The 21229-nt window shown below is 35.9% G+C and overlaps 1 protein-coding gene across 2 annotated transcripts in view; it reads left to right on the top strand.

Annotated features, from left to right (window-relative positions):
• The first annotated feature begins 1668 nt into the window (after nt 1-1668).
• The window catches only part of LOC136040414 (uncharacterized), a 116340-nt gene continuing 96779 nt past the window's right edge, over nt 1669-21229 (top strand). The window contains exons 1-3 of one of the 2 annotated variants that reach the window (XM_065724687.1): nt 1669-1876; nt 7894-8035; nt 19191-19290. In XM_065724687.1, coding sequence (XP_065580759.1) covers nt 1863-1876; nt 7894-8035; nt 19191-19290 — 256 coding nt within the window. In that variant the 5' untranslated portion in view covers nt 1669-1862. The remainder of the gene's footprint in view (nt 1877-7893; nt 8036-19190; nt 19291-21229) is intronic. The other variant, XM_065724688.1, reaches the window with a different exon arrangement.

Genomic DNA, 21229 nt, shown 5'->3' with positions numbered 1-21229 from the left:
TGAAGCCTTTTTTTTGGGGGGGGGGGATTTTACAGCATGCACTTATCCAGTCAAGTTACTGCCCAATTATTAACCCATTTTCTGTCTAACTTTTTACCCTCTTTGAAGTAATTAGCGATTGTACTGTTATTTTTTTTTGTAAAGAGAGTTTGCTTTCCACAGCAAAATAGAATTATCCTTGATATTAGGGCGTTTATCCCCCCCCCTTTTTAGAATAAAGTACACCTTTTAATGGATCAATTTTTGGAAACTATCATTTTTCATTAAAATCGACGTTTTCGCAATAGAAGAGCTACCCCCCCCCCACAGCACCCATATTGCACTGTTAACCTCCCTTTCAGTGGGATATAATAGGTTAATCACTGGTTCTAAATCGCTGTGAACATAACCTGGGCCTAAAACGTACTTTTGAGGCTTCAGTCTTCCCCCCCCCCATCCGCTACAATTCTACAAATTAAAGTTAATCTGTATTTTCCGATACACGTGCTTTTTGCATTTATTTAGCTACTAAAAAAAAAAAGTGCTACTTTATATCTGCTGTTTCTAAGGTTTTGGGCCCTCCCCCCCACCGAAAAAATTCCCGCGTATGTGCCTGGTGGGGAGTGTTTTCCTTTTCTTAGTCGAGACACAAATAAAATGTATTTTTCAATATTTTGGGGTGGGGGTATTTTTAGTTCTTTTTTGAATATATATCCCGAAAAATTTATTTTCAAAATCCTTCTCAAGTATTGGCTCCTCTGGTAGGAAAACTGAGACCAGTCAATGGAGCATGTTGAGTCAAAGTGGGTGGCTTTAATTTTTTTTTCGATTACCGCACGGAAAGTATATCTCTTTTTGTGGCCTCATCCTATTCCATTTAAGTAGGTCTTACTGTTTTGCTAGCCCCTGTTCACTTGCTATTGGGAGTTTTGTTTTTTGCCAACATATTATCCTTAATTCGCAAAACCTAACCATCTTGACATCTCTTTCATTATGACCTTAAAAAGCTTTTGTTCTCTGATAATGGAGAAGGGGGAAGGGTAATGAATGAAAGTATATTCGAGGAGTACACCCCTCCCCCTGTGTAGATATGTGCGCAACTTCTTCCTGATACTCTACGATACGAACTTTGTGTGAGCCTACTTACTCACCAGCATCTCCAAGAGTGCAAAAAAGAAAAGATGTTAGATTTGGTGTAAATAGCCTAATTTTTAGATACAGTATTTTTAAGGTCTATGGAACAGCTAGTAATACCTCCAATCAGCAGAGAATAAAAAAAAATACCAAACTATGTTATTAAAATGTCATTAGACAAGGATGCGTCAGGTTTCATTTTAAAGCAGCATATTACGCCGATAGGGTTCTTTATTCGCTAGAGTTTCAATGAAAGAGTAAAAAAGAATTGACGTATCTTGGTGGTGTAAATGCCCTAATTCTTACATAATATACGTTCAAGGTTTGTTAAATGGCAAGGAAAAGCTCATAGTTGCAAGAAAGATGGCAGACCCTTTTATTAAAATGCGATCAAACGAAGAAGCATCAGTTTTCATTCTTGATGTTTAGGTCATTAACACGAATACATGTCTGGGGTTATTACCCTAGATAAGTACCCCTTTTGTACTGGGGACCCGGTAGTCCCTTCAGAAGGTCAACTAGCTGTTCGGCAATAGGCTAGGTAGTTGCGCTAACTTGAAGTAAAGCCTACGTTAAGACACTATCAAGATACCCGTACCCTTGTTGATCAGTTACGTATCAGTCGTCATAAGTGATACAAGGAACTTTCGTTTTTAGTGAATTACTCGTTTTAAGTAACCACGGAAAAAAACGAAAGTGATATAACAAGTTTTTTAAAAGGATAGGAAAGGTGTCATTGGAATAAAAGTATGGGAAACCTGGGGTAAGTTTTTTGTTTGTAATTTCCTCTGTATTAATAGAGTTTGAGTTAAAAATGAAGAGGCGGCATAAAATCTTAATGACTTTTTTAAAGTCTTGGATGCTTCCTTGGGCTTTTTTGGAGACTATGTCTTGCCAGGACTAACCGATTCTTCTCTAACCGACCATCTCTTCACAAATTTGCTCAATCCTAATTTTTGAGGTTTCAAATATCTGTAAATTTAGAAAAAACATAAATTTGATATGCTTAAATGTTTTTCTCAATAGGAATTGCTTTTTCAAAACGAAAACCAGAGAAAAAGAAATTGAAAATTAAGGTATAATATTACTTTGTCAAAATTCCAATAAGTAAATTGACCTGTCAAGTAGGAAAATTTTTAAGACTTAGAAATCAAAAAAGGATTAGCATAGTAGCTTGGGAATAGCTTCCCAGCGTATGTTTTTGGTCCTGGATTCATTACTGAAAGTTTCATTTTCCTAACCTGACCCCTTTCCAAGATAGCGAACTAGCGAAAACTAGAATTATCTCAGAGAAATTTAAATCTGCCAGTTTTGATGTGCAGATTATTTTCAATATAAATGATATTGAAATGAAATAAAAAACTCTAGATTAGTCTCTTCTTGTTATCTCAGAAAGGGGTTAGGTTAGGAAAATGAAACTTTCGGGGAAGGGTCTACAGGCTAAAGTATATCCCGGGAAGGTATTTTAAAGTACCCACCTCCGCTCCTTCTCCATCTAGAGGGCCCGGAAATTTGCCTACATGACAGGTCTATACCCATTGAAATTTTGACAAAACAATATTTTACCTTAATTTTCATTTACCAGTTGCTTTTTCACTACCTTTAGTTCTGAAAAATGTAATTCCTGTTGTTTCATTAGAAATCTCAGCCATATCAATGTTTTTTTTTTTCAAAATTAGGAAATGTATTTGCATATCTTTAAAACCTTATAAATTAGGATTGAGCAAAGTTGTGAAGCTGAAAACAATTTTATTGTACTTCATTCAAGCAGAAGATCTATTTTGCAAGATTTCACTTTTATAACACACATATTTTTAAAGGTCATCAAAGGTCAAGGCCACCTAGACGGAGAAGGAGTGGAGGTAGGTACTTCAAAATACCTTCCCGGGAATATTTTAGCCTCTAGACACATCCCTGAAAGTTTCTTTTTCCTAACCTAACCACTTTCCGAGATAGCAAGAAGTCACTAAACTAGAATTTTGCCAATAAATTTCCGCGCGTAAGGTACGGATGCCTATCTACAGTAACAGCCGACACCCTGATGTATGATTATTTGACATGCCGTTTTTCGCTATTTGTAAAGCTGACGTCATCCCGCCATAACCGTGTTTCATTTACATCTTTCTTGCCGTAACCTCTGAACAAAGCGAATAGTGTATTTCATTATCGATTGTGTAAGGTTTTGGCTCAGAGTAAAAAAAAAAATCAAAAAAACAACCTCAGCCAAACAACGGTCCACTTAATTTTTTAACGGTATTAAACGTTTGTCTAATTTGTGGAAGTTAATTTTGTTTAATTTTTAATATTTAATGTTTAATTTGTTTAAACGTTTGTTTAAAGTGAGGTGGAAGCCCTTGAAATTGACAGTTAATCATTTTTAAAATAATATCTTACTGAAACTAATTGTGTGTTAAAACTGAAACTAATTGCGGTTTGACTTCTAAAATCCTTTAAGTCTTTCCAGGTGGTAAGTGTATATGGCTTTTAGCAATTGAACGCTTGACGGAGCCAATAAAAATTCTAATCTTGACATAGGTATTTTTTCATTAATATGCCGAAAAAATTGCGAAGAAAAATTGGAAAAAACCTGACATTTTCTACGTTGATAACATTCTATTTGGATGATTACGCTTACACTAGAGTAAAAACACATCCTCTTTTTTTTCAAAATTTCCCAGAGGTGTCGCTTGGGGAGGTCTTAGATTTTCTGCCCACACCATTGACATTTAAAATTAGTTTTTTTTCTTGAAGAAAATATTAATTCTAAAAATCGAAAGAATGACAAAATTAGCCCCCATAAATTTTTTTTAAAAATTCACTTTTTTATCTCTATTTAAAAACAATCCTTGCTTATGTCCACCCCCTGCATTTTCGTGAATTGGCGCCACTCGGTTTTTCATAAGCTACCGTCTACGTTTTTGTTTGCGCCTTCTTTTTAGCCTGTCGTGTATCTGTCAGAATACATTTTATTTCTGCTAAATCATGAAATGTCACTCAGCTCAATATCACTGCTGTGCTTGTAGGATGTGCTCTTTTTCATTATTTCACCGCGAATTTCTGGGAAAAATTTGAATTCCAGAGGTGGTTTCTAAAAACGGCTCATAATTTACGGTTACTTCGATCCTATTTGATAACAACATTCTTTTCGCACCTTTTGTGTTTCAAGATTCGCTCGAAAATTAACAATTGTAAAATTGTTCAAGACTTCCGTGTTTAAGACCAATGAAATGCATCAAACTAACGTGTTATGTTTATACGCATTCACTTTCAAGTTATGAATAGTTAGAATACGAGAACACCATTTTTTCTACATATTTCCCCGTGAAAAAAGGCAGGAAGGAGAACAAGCAAGGGGCGACAATGCGCTAAAATGTTAGGGAGGAAAGGATGATTGTTTAAGTTTGTTATAAAGGTACAAAATAGGCACATTTAAAGGTTTGGGAAAGGGAGGGGCATTTTTTCAATTAAATAATAAGAAAAACAACAGATTTTAAAATCAAGGAGGGGAATCACTCTCTAGCCTCCCCCAAATGCAAACCCTGGAGAACAAATGGGTCCAAGTCCTGCAAGCTTTTATGAAATAATGTCTTTGTTCTTCCGGTTTATCAAAATTATCGGTTTATAGTTTATAGACTTGAAGAACGCTCTTTCAGAAATGCATTTGGAAAGTGTTGATCTGGGAATAAAATGGGATTACTCTTTTTTATTGTATTGCTGCTTCCTTCAAGGGGGTTCATTGATTACAATGATACCTTTTTAGTTACTGCAGCTGATTTACTAAAAGCTTGCGGTTCCATGTAATATGCTTCACGTTTGGATGGCCAGCGTCCAAAGTGGTAGCGGGTTTAGCCTTCTGTCTTCTCGAAATATTTGTTGAGCTCAGAATTTATGTTTGGATGGCCAACGTCCAAAGTGGGTTTAGCCTTCTGTCTCCTCGAAATATTTGTTCAATTCAGAATTTACGTTTGGATGGTCAACGTCCAAAGTGGTAGCGGGTTTAGCCTTCTGTCTCCTCGAAATATTTGTTCAACACAGAATTTACGTCTGGATGGCCAACGTCCAAAGTGGTAGCGGGTTTAGCCCTCTGTCTCCTCGAAATATATGTTCAACTCAGAATTTATATTTGGATGGCCAACGTCCAAAGTGGTAGCGGGTTTAGCCTTCTGTCTCCTCGAAATATTTGTTCAACACAGAATTTACGTCTGGATGGCCAACGTCCAAAGTGGTAGCGGGTTTAGCCCTCTGTCTCCTCGAAATATATGTTCAACTCAGAATTTACATTTGGATGGCCAACGTCCAAAGTGGTAGCGGGTTTAGCCTTCTGTCTCCTCGAAATATGTGTTCAACTCAGAATTTACGTTTGGATGGCCAACGTCCAAAGTGGTAGCGGGTTTAGCCTTCTCTCTTCTCGAAATATTTGTTCAGCACAGAATTGGACCGTAATTATACGAGCCAAAAGACTATTTCTCCTGAAACATAAAAGCAATATTTCTGTGACTCGTAAATTAGTCTTAAAATGAAAATCTTAAAATAATTCCCCCCCCCAGAAAGGTGATTGTCTAGTTACCCCTCCCCTCGAATACATTTTTTATAACCCCCTCAACACCAAACAGAAAATCTGCACACGATCCTACTAACGTCTTTTAGTAGCTAATTAGAAACTCTATATACTTATCAATAACAATCCTTGTTTATTGCATATTGTTCACCGTCGCGCGTGTGGCTTTTGTATTGCACATAGTGTAATAAGCATATATGCATATTTTTACGGTAGTTTTGGGTGCAGCGTTAAGCATATCCCGCGGCTAATTTGCTGCTGTATCAATTATTGTAGTCAATAAGCCGGTTAAAGTATACAATTGCTACAGATCGGTACGTCACAAAAGTGAAAACACGAGTTTTTTTTAACTTAAAAGATATCAAAATAATAAACACATGCCTCCCCCCTGAACTCATCTTTGATAAATTCATACCTGGAAACCGCCGTTTTTAAGTTTTGATTAAGCAGTACAATATTTTTGTCAGTGTTGCCACGTTCAAGTGTGAAAATAAAGAAGAGCAGTGCTTTTCGTCCGTAAAAACTCAAAAATAAACAGCCCGTTGATTCCCAGATACCTTCACAAGAAACTTACGCCTTCTTAAGCTGTTTGGTCGGTGCCAGATGTTTTTTTACGTTCTTGTGCTGATTTTTCGCCCTCGTTTCTTTTATTAAATTTGGCACCCACTACTACTGAAAACTGCTAAACTTACTTCATAGTCTGCAAAACTACAAAATTGCATCTTTTTGATTAAGAATTGGATTATCGGTTTTTATGGCACTTGGTATTAACCGAGTGACATATAGCGATCGCAAATTCTGTCTTTCTGTCCCGGTTATGCTACTTTAGGCACTTCCAGGAAAGCTAGGACGATGAAATTTGGCAGGCGTATCAGGGTTCGGACCAGATTAAATTAGAAATAGTCATTTTCCTGATTTGACCATCTGGGGGGCAGTGGGGGTCCCGTTAATTCGGGAAAAATTTTAAAAATGAAGTATTTTAACTTACGAACGGGTGATGGGATCTTAATGGAATTTGATGTTTGGAAGGATATCGTGTCTCAGAGCTCTTATTTAAATCCCGACCATATTCGATGACATTGGGAGGAGTTGGAGGGGGAACCTAAAATCTTGGAAAACGCTTAGAGTGGAGGGATCGGGATGAAACTTGTGGAAAAATAAGCAGAAGTCCTAGATACCTGATTGACACAACCGGAACGGATCTGCTCTTTTTGGAGGAGTTGGGGAGGAGGGTTGATTCTGAAAAATTAGAAAAAATTACGTATTTTTTACTTACGAATGAGTGATCGGATCTTAATGAAATTTGAAGTTTGGAAAGATATCGTGTCTCAGAGCTCTTGTTTTAAATTCTATCGGATCTAGTAAGCTGTACGAAAATACGTGGTTGAATTCCGCTTTCTAGAGCGGAATTACAACCTCCTTCCCTGAAAAATTAGAGAATGTTCTTTGGAACTTTATGTTGTTTTTGAATTTTAAGATCCAGTGGCGGATCCAGGGGGGGGGGGGGGTATTTTTTCTTGTACCCTCATTTCTTTCTTTCTTTTTTCAATCCACCCCTGTCAAGATTTTGTTACCCACAAGCAAGATTTAGCGATTATTCTTCAAATAGGCCTGAAAGAACTACAAATTCCTGACGAAACTCTGCACTGGTAGCAGGGCTGTATCCAGGATTTTTTTGAAGGGATGGGGGGGGGGTACAAAAAGATTTTGTTGGGGGAGGGGTACAAAAAGCATTTTGTCCGGGGGTGGGGGCTACAAAAAAGAATTCAAAAAACGTATCAAAATCTGGTTATATGCATTTTGGTCACGTTTTTATGAGCGGAATAAACGTTTAGGGGGGGGGGGGTTAAACCCCCGATCCCCCTCCTTGGATACGGTCTTGGCCGGTAGAATAGTAGTTCAGATTCTTGCTGCCAATTTACAAAAATGAAGGGTGGCAAGGATTTTTTTTTCTCTTTTGTCAATGAGTATACAAAAAAAATATAGCTTTGAAAATCAAGGAGAGGGAGCAATTTTGTTCTTTTTTGTTTTTAATGAAAATGCCTAAAAATGTATTTTCAAAATCTAGAAAAAGGGATATCAAACGAAGGTTTTCAGATGTGAAGATCTGTGAATGGCTGGGAAATATTTCTGTTATTTAACTTGTCCTTCATTCAACTTGTTCATTAGCTAAATACGAACTGATAAAAATCTAATTTTCTTAATTGGCTTACATTTTTCAGATGGACTGGCGGAGGCTTATACGCCTGTATATTTCTATGTTATTGTGTGCAGTCCATTGAGATTATTCCAGCACCGAATCTTGCTGTCGAGAGACAAGATGGGTCTAAACAAACAATTCCAAATCAAAACCCTCAAATACCTGTAAGTCACTCTAACTTTTTATTCCCTTATTTATTTTAGTTGTTGTAATTCGAAAGGTATTATGTGAAACATTTTAGAGGTATAATCCACCCTTTTAAACAATAAAAGTTATATTGGTAGATTTCGGGTTTTTACTCTCCGACTTAGTGGGGTTGTAAATGAACATCTGGATGCGTCTTTTTATGCTCTTTCCAAATATACTAATCGCTTCCTTCTCAGATTTTGAGCTCTCAAAGGGGCCCTAAAAGTGACGCGTTGTTCACTATTAAAAAATGGCAACCAGAAATTCTAAAAATTATCTTAAACGATCATAAACATTCACTTATCTCATTCCGAAAAATGTGTTACTTCACTTTAACCCCCCTTACTGATAATTAAATATACAGTCGACTCCTTGTACTCAAACTATATTTATAAATAGCGTAAATTTTTTTCTTTATTATTTTATAGTGAACGCTAATCCATCGGTGGGAAGAGTAGTCGCGTCCTTCTAAAAATAGTGTGAATATTGACAATGGGCTATGGATATATATATATATATATATATATATATATATACATATATTTCTATATATATATATATATATATCCATCAGGGGGGGGGGTTAAGTAAAGCTGTTTGATTTTATTGTGGTAAGCAAGTATCTATGATTGGTTTAAAGTGGATTATTTGCAACCAATTTCAACTGGCAGTCAATAAGGAGCAAGCTGTCACGTTAAAGGTCCCTTTAAGGGTCCCTTTAAGGGCTCAATAACCCTTGCAAAGGAAGTGATTAGTACATTTGGGAAGATCAAGAAAAGACGCATCGAGTGGTGTGTTCACATACTACCTATCTAAGTAATAGAAAATTTATCTTTCTATCAGTTGGTTCGATCCATGATAAATGTATAATATAGTACTGAAATCAGATAGAAGATTGAGAAATATACCAATAAATTCTGCATTTAGTGCTTTTTCCTAATATAATAATCACTGCCATCGTCATTGCAGATCAGCCTACAGCACCCCAGACTGTGTCATCTTTTGCAGATTATGTATGTCAACTATAGCGAAAAAGGACATTAATATTTATTTTAGCGTGATTTAAACTCTTGGGATCTTATCTTCCAAAACTGGAATTTTTTGGTAGCAAATACGGTGCGGTACGGAAGAATGGAATGAACCAATTGATAGAACATTCATATTAAGAGTTTGTACTACAATTTTCAGTTTGAAGATTGTCAGATAACATCTTTTGACCTTCTAAAGCGAATTCGTCCATACGTGTAATTAAATAAAAAAAAAAAGTTTTTTAAATGAAAGTAAGGAGCGACATTAAAACTTAAAACGAACAGAAATTACTCCGTATATGAAAGGGGCTTTTCCTTCTCAACGCCCCGCTCTTTACGCTAAAGTTTGACTCTTTCTCTTAACTCTACATTTTAAAACAGTAAAAAACTCTAGCGTAAAGAGCGGGGCGTTGAGAAGGAAAAGGCCTTTTCATATACAGAGTAATTTCTGTTCGTTTTAAGTTTTAATGTCGCTCCTTACTTTCATTTAAAAACTTGTTTTTTTTTATTTAATTTCTGAACGTTTTTGAATCAATGCATGTTTTGATTTTGGCTCTCCGCAGAGGAATAATTAAAACGAAATTTGTATATTTTTTTTTGGCTAAATGGCTTTCTCATAATTTTGATCGAATGGTTTTGAGAAAAAAAGAGCGGGGGAGGAAGCCTAGTTGCCCTCCGATTTTCGGTTAATTAAAAAGGCAACTAGAGCTTTTAATTTTTTACGAATCTTTTTATAAGTAAAAGATATACGTAACTTATAAATTAGCTTACGTAAAGGACTTTTCTATTCTTATGTTTTTATTACATATATGAGGGGGTTCGCCCCCTCGTCAGTACCTCGCTCTTTATACTAAAGCTTAAATTTATACTAAACTTTTTCATTGTTTTTTTTTTTTAAGTAATGCTAGTAAATCCTGCGCTCCCTTCATGGAAATCTTCTTCCCCCATGACAAATTCCTCGATGGAAAGTTCTCCCTGCATATTCCCCTCTTCTCAACCCCTGCCTCCAACCACAAAATCCTCCTGAAAACGCCTGCACACTTCCCAATAACCATTACTATATGTAAGCACTGGTCAAATATTTGAACTTGTAACCCCTCCCACGGGGACTGTGGGGGAGTAAGTCGTCCCCAAAGACATAGTTATAAACTTTTTCGACTACGCTGAATAAAATGGCTATCTCAGAATTTTGATCCGTGTACTTACTTACTTGTACTTGTTTCAGGACACAAGCTCTTCAGCTCTCCCTGGCGCTATGATCTGGCAGACGGTTGAGTGCCAAGCCGCTCGGTCGTGTGTGTGTGGTGCACATATTTCAAGCCACTGCTTGTCCCATCTTCCGCCGTGTCGTCGGAAACCACCAATCGGCTCTAGGTCCGCCTTGAGTGTGTTAAGCCAGGTCTTGACTTGTCCACCTCGCTTCTTCTTCCAGTGTGCGAGGGGTTTGCGGTATAGCGCCTTTTTAGTGAGGGTGTCATCTGACCTCCGACAAACATGGCCAAACCAAGTTAGGCGGCGTTTTTTTATTAGGGCTTCAATGTCATGCTTCTGGTGGCATCGTCTACGAATTTCGACGTTGCTAATTCTGTCTCGGAGGGAGACACCGAGGATTTGTCTCAGGCAGGAGTGGTCGAATACTTTGAGAGCATGAACATCCGCTGCTTTCAGGGGCCATGTCTCGCATCCGTAAAGGAGTACGGAGCGGACGGTTGCTTCAAAGATCTGGATTTTTGTTTTTAGTAGGACGTCTCTTTGTCTCCACAGGTTCTTCCTAAGTTGAGCAAAGACTATCGATGCTGATGATATTTTGCTCTGGACTTCCGTACTGCAGCCGCCGGAAATGTCGATGAGGGATCCCAGGTACTTGAACTGGTCAACGACCTCTAAACGGGAGTTGTCGATAGAGATGCCCCTTGTGAGTACATCCTCAGAATTTGTCAGAATTTTGGTTTTATCCTTACTGATCTTCAGCCCAACCAAATCTGCAGTAGCAGCAACATTACACAGCATGGCTTGCGCATGATCTATATCGTTTTCTAGCAAGGCAATGTCATCCGCGTAGTCAAGGTCTTTGATGGAGAAGTCAGGGCTTACTTCAACGCCTCTGGCAGATTGCATGGCGCGCTTCATGATCCAATCGATAACAAAGTTGAAGAGGATGGGGGACAGGATGCAGCCCTGTCTCACCCCGAAATCGATGTCGAAGAGGGAGGACAGCTCTCCATCAGCTTGTATACAGGCACGAACGTGTTTTGATCCGTGGACTTTGGGAAAATAATCAGCGTGGGAGGGGGCCTAGGTGCCCTCTAATTTCTTTGGTCACTTAAATAAGGCACTAGAACTTTTCATTTCCGTTAGAATGAGCCATCTTGCAACATTCTAGGACAACTGGGTCGATACGATCACCCCTGGAAAAAAAAATAAAAAAAAATAAACACGCATCCGTGATCTGCCTTCTGGCAAGAAATATATAATTCCACATTTTTGTAGATAGGAGATTGAAACTTCTACAGTATGGTTCTCTGATACGCTGAATCTGATAATGTGATTTTCGTTAAAATTCGATGACTTTTAGGGGGTGTTTCCCCCTATTTTCTAACATAACGCAAATTTTCTCAGGCTCGTAACTTTTGATGGGTAAGGCTAAACTTGATGAAACTTATATATTTAAAATCAGCATTAAAATGCAATTCTTTTGATGTAGCTATTGGTACCAAAATTCCATTTTTTAGACTTTTGGTTACTATTGAGCCGGGTCGCTCCTTACTACAGTTCGTTACCACGAACTGTTTGAAAATAAGTTGGGCATATTGGCATTTGAAAATCTGTATTGTCATGGAGTAACAATAAGAAAAGTTTTTGCACTTTAAATTATGAAAGTTTTATGACATATCGGTAGTTTGTCTTCAGGCCGATTTTGCTTCAGTGCTTGTAACTGACCTAAATATCACCGTTCAAATATTAAATTTAGCGTATCGAGTAAATATCCTAAACTAATAATGCAAAATTGAAGCTTAGGTATTTTCAAAGACCGCATTGCCTTTCCATGATGTGTAAAAAACACTTCATTAGGGAAAATCACTTTTTTCACAATGAAACACAAATAAATTTCTCTGGATATTTCGGTCACATACACAGTGACTGCCTTCATCAGTTAAAATTAATCTATTCAGTTTGATTTGCTGAAGACGGCCACTGTGCATGTGACCGAAATGGGACTGTTGGTTCCAATGTTGGGATGCTTCGCACAGTTTTCAAAATCTTCAAATTGTGCCAGCGCACTGGTCAAAATGGTGAGACCGGGTGGTTACTTGATTAAAATGACTGTGAGACGTGTGTACCACATTCGCCATCTTGAAGTACGTATCGTTCTCAATCGTGATTTTAGGGGCCATCCACATTGCTACGTAGAATTTCACTCTAGGGTGAAATTCTCCCTTCTTAAAAGGAGTGTTAAGTGAAGTTCTGACCAGATCTAGTATCCATTATCTTGCTGGCTCCCTCCTTTACAAATATCTGCATCTACGTATATGGGAACCGTCTTTGCTCGAGAACCTAGAAGAGCTGGTTAGACAAAAAATGTCGCTTATGTATTATACGAGAAACACTCGAGAATTTGGATCGCAAACATGAGACATTACCCGTCTTGTACAGTAATAATGCCAGACAATTAGCTTCGGCTCGCTGGGAAAATATACTGTAGCTATATTCTTATTAAATTTTTAGTTGTTATTTTGCTTAGGTTAGTTTAAGTTACGTATTTAATATAATGCGCTCTGAGCAGCCCCCCCCCCCTTCAATAACTCTTTGCTATAGTTCTCACAATTTTGTTAATGAAGTATTATATTTTCATCATATTTTGTATTATTTCATTAGCATTAACCAAACTTCATTTCTCGGTGTTTCTCGTATAATACGTAAGTACCTACGCATTTAAGATAATGTGCTCTGGGTGGCCCTCCCTTCCATAATTCTTTGTTATAGTTTTCACAATTTTGCTAATAAAGTATTATATTTTCATCATATTTTGTTTTGTTTCATTAGCGTTAACCAAACTTCACTTCTCGGTGTTTCTCGTAAAATACATAAGTACCTACGCATTTAAGATAATGTGCTCTGGGTGGCCCTCCCTTCCATGATTCTTTGCTATAGTTTTCACAATTTTGTTAATGAAGTATTATATTTTCATTATATATTGTATTATTTCATTAGCATTAACCAAACTTCACTTCTCGGTGTTTCTCGTATAATACATAAGTACCTACGCATTTAAGATAATGTGCTCTGGGTGGCCCTCCCTTCCATAATTCTTTGTTATAGTTTTCACAGTTTTGTTAATAAAGTATTATATTTTCATCATATTTTGTTTTATTTCATTTGTTTCATTATATGTTTCTCGTATAATACATAAATACTATAATTTGCATAAGCTGCATTTTGTGGGAGTCCTATGCGATAAATTTGATCGAATTTTGAATGCAACTAAAGTTTGCTTTATTATTTGTTTATTATTTATTATTTGCATAGTACATTTTTATCGTATGCTCTTACAGAACTAACTGCGAAGAGTGGTTGTACCTCCCTCTCCATTTAGCGACGTTAATATTTTCTTAATCTATCTATTTAATGCAACTTAACATCTCCTTATTGACCCTGATCCTTTTCTTAAAAGTGTTACGTTCATGGGCGCCGACAGGGGTGGGGGGAGCATTCCCCAATAGACATTTGGGACTATAAAGTAATTATAAGGAAACCAAAGGAAAGAGAGCAGAATAGCGAAAAATCATAGAAAAAATGTGTGTTTCCCAATTGTTCGCTGCCTGCCAATAGATTTTGGCCCTCAATAAGGAAAATATAAGTTCTAATTTGTGACTGAGTGACCCCATTCCTGCTTCCCAAAATCATTTTTTCTATGTGATTTGGATGGAGTAACAAAAAAAGAATTTAATTCTTCATAGTAATGAATGGTAAGTAAAGAACGATATTTGTCAATAACAAAAGCATAAGAGCCTAACTATTGATAATATTAAATCAAAGAATCAAGTTTTTAATGGTGATCCTAAATGTGTATTTGTTTTATTAGTATTTAGTGCAGTTATTAGCATACAAGAAAGTTCATATAATTATAGAAAACACAAGGAAAACAACGAGGGGTAATTTAAAACAATAAGGGGTAATCTTGGGACAACTATGCTGGTAACTTTTGCTTGCATTGCAAGAGTACCCATGAGTTGATATATGAAGCGACTATAATCATAAATGTTTCCCCTGAACGAAATGCTGGGAATACCTGTATTTTCCCCAGAACTGATACATTTTTGTGTTCTATTATCCTTCATTTTTTTCCCTTGACGTGTTTATATTTATCTAGTTATTATCACTCTAGTTGTCGCCTCGCTCTTTACGCTAAAGTTTTTTTTTATTGTTTTAAAATAAAAAGTAGAGTTGTAACAGAGTCAAACTTTAGCTTAAAGAGCGAGGCGTTGCGGAGGGGACAATCCCTTTTATATACGGAGTAATTTCTGTTCGTTTTAAGTTTTAATGTCGCTGCTTACTTGCAGTTAAAAAAACTTGTTTTTTTATTCAATTTTAAATGAGACCGCTTGCTTTTTTTGGCTGTCTCCCCTTTTTTAAAAAATCAGGCGAATTTTCTCAGTGTTTTGGTTTTGGGAGGATAACAATAAACTGAAAGAATTTATACATTTAGAATCAGCATAAAAAGCCAATACTGTCCGTCTAGCAATTGTCATGAGAAGTCTATTTTTAGTTTTTGTGAATATTGGCTCAAGTCACTTTTGACTTCCATTTTTGTATCAAAAACTATTTGATAAGATTCTCTTGTGACGAGGATTTTTTTGAACCCTGTTTATTTTTTTAGTTGAATAGGACAAAAAAAGAGGGTCAATTTGACAGCCGGATAGTTAAGTTAAGTTTTTCTTTCGCTATTCTATTTTATTTTTTAATGTGTGAATATATAGGGGATTTAAATTTGGGGGGGGGGGTATCAAAGCGTGTATAAGATCAAAGCGTGGTATCTATGCAGGCAGGATCGTTTTTTAGTATCTCTAAGTATCTCTAGTACGTTTTTTAGTATTTCGTATTCTAAGGCGTAACAACTTAACAACTTCTAAGGCGTTCTAAGACAAGTCTACATCTGTTATAATCTACGGATCCAATAAATCTTTCTGTAATTTTGGTTTTGAGTTTGATTTTCTTTTAAGATTCAATGCGTAATAATTAAATATATTGCTGATTAAACAAATTGATCCCTTTGCCAGGAATCCTTCTTGTTTAAAGCTTACTGTATTTGTTTCACTTTATTTGTAATTTATTTATTCTTTTTATTTGAGAGCTTTTCCCCTAAAAGTATTGACAAATAAACTTAATCCTACGAAATATCCTGAAATATATTCCCTGTCCCCCAATCATCACTGCTATTTTGGCGTCTATTCCCCTCCCTGTAAAATTTTCTATCGGCGCCCTGGGTTGCGTTATATGGTGTAAAATTCTTGCTTGCCCAGATAAATTGATCCTTGACCTTACCGAAGGTCCAACTGCTATCCTATAGTACCTAAATCTTAAAACAAGTTTAGTTTGCATATAATTTTTAAAAACTTGTTCAATGTTTTGCAATGGAAAATCCCAATAAACAAGCTTTGGAAAAATACATGACGAATGATGTAAATAAATACGCGAAATTATTACAAACCATACTATTCAATGTTTTATATTATTAAGAATCTTAGCTTCCTCACTTTTGCAAAATTTGGAGGGGTCGTTCACTCTCCACCATCTGGTGGTCATCTCAGTGTCACATGACGCGAGGTTCACTTCCGCCGCGTCATCTCTTAGTGCTACCCATCATAAACTTTGTGCAATGCCTAGCACAATTCCAGTAAGTATAAAGTACGTAACCGTAACCTGGCCAATACAATTTTTGAAAGCAGACCGCCCCTTCAAAATTTCAAAGAAAAGATCGAAATAAATTAATTTTACCTAAGAGGTTGCAGAAGGAGACGTCCTATTTTTAAATTTTATTTTATGTTTTAATAGGATTTAAATTCCCATGTTTTATCGTTAAAGCCACCATTACAAGAGTTGTGTGAAAAGTATGCTATCAAATAAGGATGGTATAAAGACATATCAACTTTCCTAACCCAAAAGGTGTTCTGTGACTTTTGTTTGTCAATACCCCTCCTCCCAAAAAACAACAAAGAAAGATGAATCAATTTGTTCAATTTCTTTTCTCCAATATTACTTTATACTCAGTAAATTTTGAGATGGTATTTTTTTCAAAATGTGATGATTTTCCGCTTACAAAAATTTGGAAAGTTCTTCCTATATAAATCTAAACCATTTTGCCATATCTTAGATGCATGAGAAATATTTCTTATATAAGTAATTAGTCCTTAAAAACCCCAAAACCCTGAAACACATTTCCAAGTTTTCTACTGTTATGTAACATTTTTGTAGCGTAAATTCTACCTAAATAATTTATGTAAATGTGAACCCCTCATTAAAAGTCAATTTCGAAACCGTCGTGATTGGAGTATTTCGGATTCGGGAAAATTCCACTGGATATTTTGTTCTTCTTCTAAAAATGTGGATTGCGATCCTCATATTTGCTGCTGTCTTTCGTCTTAAACAAATATGACTGGTCAACTTTCTTTTACTGTGATTTTACGGCCGTGAAAATGACCAGAAGTTGAAATAGTTGTGGCTTTTTTGGCTTCAGTAGAAATTTTGTTATAAGACAAATTAATTTAATACTTGAATCATATGCTACAACTTGTTTTGGTCCATTTACGAATAGATTTTACTAATATCGAGATTTAGGTAGTTCTAATTTGAGACGATCAGTTTTATACTAGAATTTTCTGATTGGCAGACAAAATTTTATGAAAAATTATAATTGGGTTAAATTAGGGTGCTTGTCCATTATTCAGAAAACACCAAGATTTGATTCGCAATATCAGACAATAACCGGTTTATTGCTGTCCGTACTTGGAGAGACTTAACTTCGGCTCAGTGGAAAACAACATTGTATCTATATTTTAATTAAATATTTAGTTGGTATTTTGGTTATGCTAAGTTAAATTTTGCATGTAGCCTCGCTATGCTTAACCCCCCCCCCCCGTAAGGTACAAATATACAGCCCGTATTATATAAAACCTATCTATCTCCCAAGTGTCTTAATTGATTCAACCCTATATCTATAAATTGAATTAACTTGGGTGTTTTCTGAATAATGGAGAAGTACCCGAATCAGTGCAAGTTAATCCTGGCTTTATTTAAGTCTCATTGTTGATGGGCCTAAAGCAATTTGCAATAAGTAATTCACATCCTGTTTTCATTTCCAGCAATTAACGAATGTTAAATACAGACGTTGTAGTTTCGTTCTTCTACTATGATTAAATAAAAAAAAACGAGTTTTCTTTTAACTGAAATTAAGGAGCAACATTAAAACTTAAAACAAACAGAAATTACTCCGTATATGAAAGGGGCATTTCATCCTTAACGTCCCGCTCTTTACGCTAAAGTTTGACTCTTTCTCATAACTCTACTTTTTCAAACAGTAGAAAACTTGTAGTTTTTGATGAGTAAGACTAAACTTAATGAAGCTTATATGTTTTATCAAAATTCCGTTTTTTTAAATTTTCGGTTACTATTGAGCCGGGTTGCTCCTTACTGCAGTTCGTTATCATGAACTGTTTGACTACGCGAAGTTAACATGGCTCTTAACGGAAATACTTGCGGCGCTTTTGGCTTAGTAGCAGAAATCCTTATTATAAAAACGAATTAATTCAATTCTCAAGTCGCATGCGATAATTTGTTTTAGGCATGGAATGAATTTGCAAGGAACAATTCCAACCTGTTTCGATTCCGGCTTGTCATGCTTGTTTTTATTTCCAGCGATTAAGGAAAGTGGCCAGAAACAAAAAAAAAATGGATTTCAGGGGGGTCAGTTCCTAAGCCACCCACTCTACATACTTCCATGTACTCTATATGTCCTAATATGAGGTTGAACTACGCACTTGGAATATAACTTTGGGAAAGAAAGGAGGACCTGGGAAAAATTAGGAAACAATATTCTAGTAGCACATGAGCATTTTCTAGGATTGAAAGTTAATCAAAATTTTACTTATCCAAACTATTCAATGACAGAATTATGCACATCAGTCTTTAAGACAATTGAAACAAGGGCAATACTTAATGCTTTTGGGTTCTCTATATAAACTTGACACAAAATTGTACGGATATTGCGCAAGAGATACTAGTTTAGTAAAAGGAATTGCCAATATTTTTAAAATTTAATATACGGATTGCAATAAAACTGTTGAGACATGATCTTGGTATAGTTGTAGTTCCTGTTTAACCACTGATAGAACCTTGTGAACTTCAAAATTTCTTAACCATGGCTGTCCAATCTAGTTTTCAATATTTTATAAAAGACGATTCAATAATGATTGTGAACTGTAGAGCAAGGACATGCGCTTTGGGAGGGAGGAGGCCTTGGTGCCCAGTCGTCCATTGGAATCCTAAAATTGTTCTAAGTTTTTGGCACTTGAAAAAAAGAATTTGTTTTTTCCATTATTAGGCACTAACCCAAAAAGATCGTACCTGCTGTTGAGAATTTTAGGAAAACTAAGTAAAATTGATTTGTGATCAGTTACAAATTGACCAGCAATCTATTATAAATGTGATCTAGCCCATAATCACATTTGTGCTTAGGGAATGAAATCTATTACAAATAAATTAAATCCCAACTTGATCAGTTTTGACTTATCAACTGTAATATTTTTATTACTAATTGCAGGAGGATCGTTCAAAAGTTTTTAGTTTGGTGCAAGACTTTGAAAGTGCTATTTATTTCCAGCTTTTGAAGGGTATAAAAAATAAACCAGGTGAAGGGGCTAATGTGTTAATTATAGCCTAAAGCTATTTCCTTTTCTGTTAGGAAAAAGAATTTTTCCTTTTTTTCTTAACAACACAGCAAAGGTTGTTGTCCCCTTGGTCTCAAGTATCATTCTGAGTAAATTAGGCAATTTTGTAAAATATCAAAAATGTATGTGGCAATATTCTAATTAAAAATTATATTTTTCAGCAGGCGACTGTTGCCCCAATTGGCAAAGGAAAGATATCAAAATTAGACGTAGAACGAGCCATTGAAGAATCTAGAATTTCCGTTTTATCTAGATTTGCAGGTAAGACCATTATTTTACATTTTAGCTGTTAAAGTCAGCATTAAGGGTTCCATAGTGTTTGCATGAAACAGGAAAATCTCCATTAAATAGCTGTTGCTGGCAGGAAGGGACAATTTGGGGGGTGATTCGGAAGTTACCCCTTCTCTTTGGATTAAAAGATATTCCTCTTTTCTGTGTTTCTATTGAAACATACCCTTTTTATTGGAAAAAAAATCGAAAAATAATAACATTTCATCCCTAGATTTAAAAAAATGCGCTTTGCCCCTCCTCCTGGATTTTCGTAGATTAAACAACCCTTGTTGCTTGTTTGGTTGACGTTCGAGCGAATCAACCGCCCATATACGTGCGATCATCTGTTAAATCTTTAGCTTTGACTAAAACCCCGTCAGTTTGAAAAACACACAAATGAGAGTTTAGCATAGGCCACATCAATACATAAAATATCATGGGGTTGTACTAGGGCGTTGTACAGAATGTTCTTGCTTAAATCCCTGACATTGGTCTGCATATCTGCCCCAGGTTGCTATTGGGTCAGTTGGTATTGTAAAACATGGTTGCCAAAGAACGCTTTTAGTTTTCTTTGGACACTTTTAGCTTCCTGGACACCGGGACACTTTTAGGTTTATAGGTTCCACGCTTTTTGTATTTTGTTTCTGATGTAACCTCCGTTGAATTTGAATCTTACTCTTTTCTGAAAAAAAAACACGTTTTGTGCTTCTCTGGTTTGTATTTCTTATGAACCAGGGAATTTTTCCCTATTTCAATGGGATACCCGATTTTTCTGCTTTCTGTAAAATGTCAATATTGTCCAGAAATTTGAACTTGGTGAAACACATAATTAGAGTGATGGAAAAATGTAATCAGGTAGCTATAGAACTAGAGGTCCTGAATTTGAGTTAAGCCAAGCTGCCAATTGTCTAATTCTTGTTCGTTTTCCCCAAAATGTAATGCACAACCTGTTTGTAAAGTCATGGTTGTTTCCATCCGGCTGTATCTTCAACACCTACTTTTCTTGAAAAGATAGTAATATTTTCACTAATTTGGAACACCATTATTACTTTTCATGGCATTTCGTTAAAAATTACATACGCTAAAAAGCAGATAAACTTTATTTAGCTCCACACAAATGAGTTAAAGTAATTTCAACCACTAAATAATTGTCAGAAACCATTTAACCACAAAGAAATTATAATTCCAATTATAAAACATCTTGAGCCTAAAAAACTTTTTGTTCTTTCTTAAAATTTCACACAGTTTAGTAAAAAGGAGGGTTTTATTGGCTTCTCTTTCTGGTATACATTTAAAGCACATTTTTATCACAGGAATATAGGGAAGCAATCTCTATTTGTTTGGTTTAATGCAAAAAAAAAGAAGAATAATGGAAAAGATAGTTAAAGAGTCTGATAATTCTATCCAAGGTTCCGATATCCAAGAGATTATAATCAACTTACGGAATCGTGATTTGTAATGCCTTCCAATGTGTACACAAATCGTCGGGCTATTACAAATAAGACCCCCCGTTACATGCTTGTCTATTCCTAAAACAAACTGAACGACAGAAAGGGTTAGGCGAGTCTAAATTTTCTCCCAAAAATTAAAAGAGCAGTACAAAAATGAAAAATTTGTTCGCTAAATAACGATTACTTAAAGACATCCATATTTAAAATTCCCCTTGTCAATATAAATTTAGCTTCCCCCCTCCTTAGAGATCGAGTCTCTTACCAAATCATGTAGCTAACTGATTTTACGTTTTCCCTTCTATAGAATGTGTGTTGCGTTTGCAAGACAACGTACAAACTAATAATGAATAGTAGTTTCAACTTTTCGTAGAATTTCAAGCGATTCTATAGCATTAAAACGTCCGGGAACTCCGATAAATATTTTTTATGATTGAATTTTCTAATCATTTTTTGGCAATTTAGAGCCTGTACCATTAGCA

Source organism: Artemia franciscana, chromosome 20 (assembly GCF_032884065.1).
Source record: "Artemia franciscana chromosome 20, ASM3288406v1, whole genome shotgun sequence".
Taxonomy (NCBI): domain Eukaryota; kingdom Metazoa; phylum Arthropoda; class Branchiopoda; order Anostraca; family Artemiidae; genus Artemia; species Artemia franciscana.
This window is presented reverse-complemented; position numbering and strand designations above follow the sequence as displayed.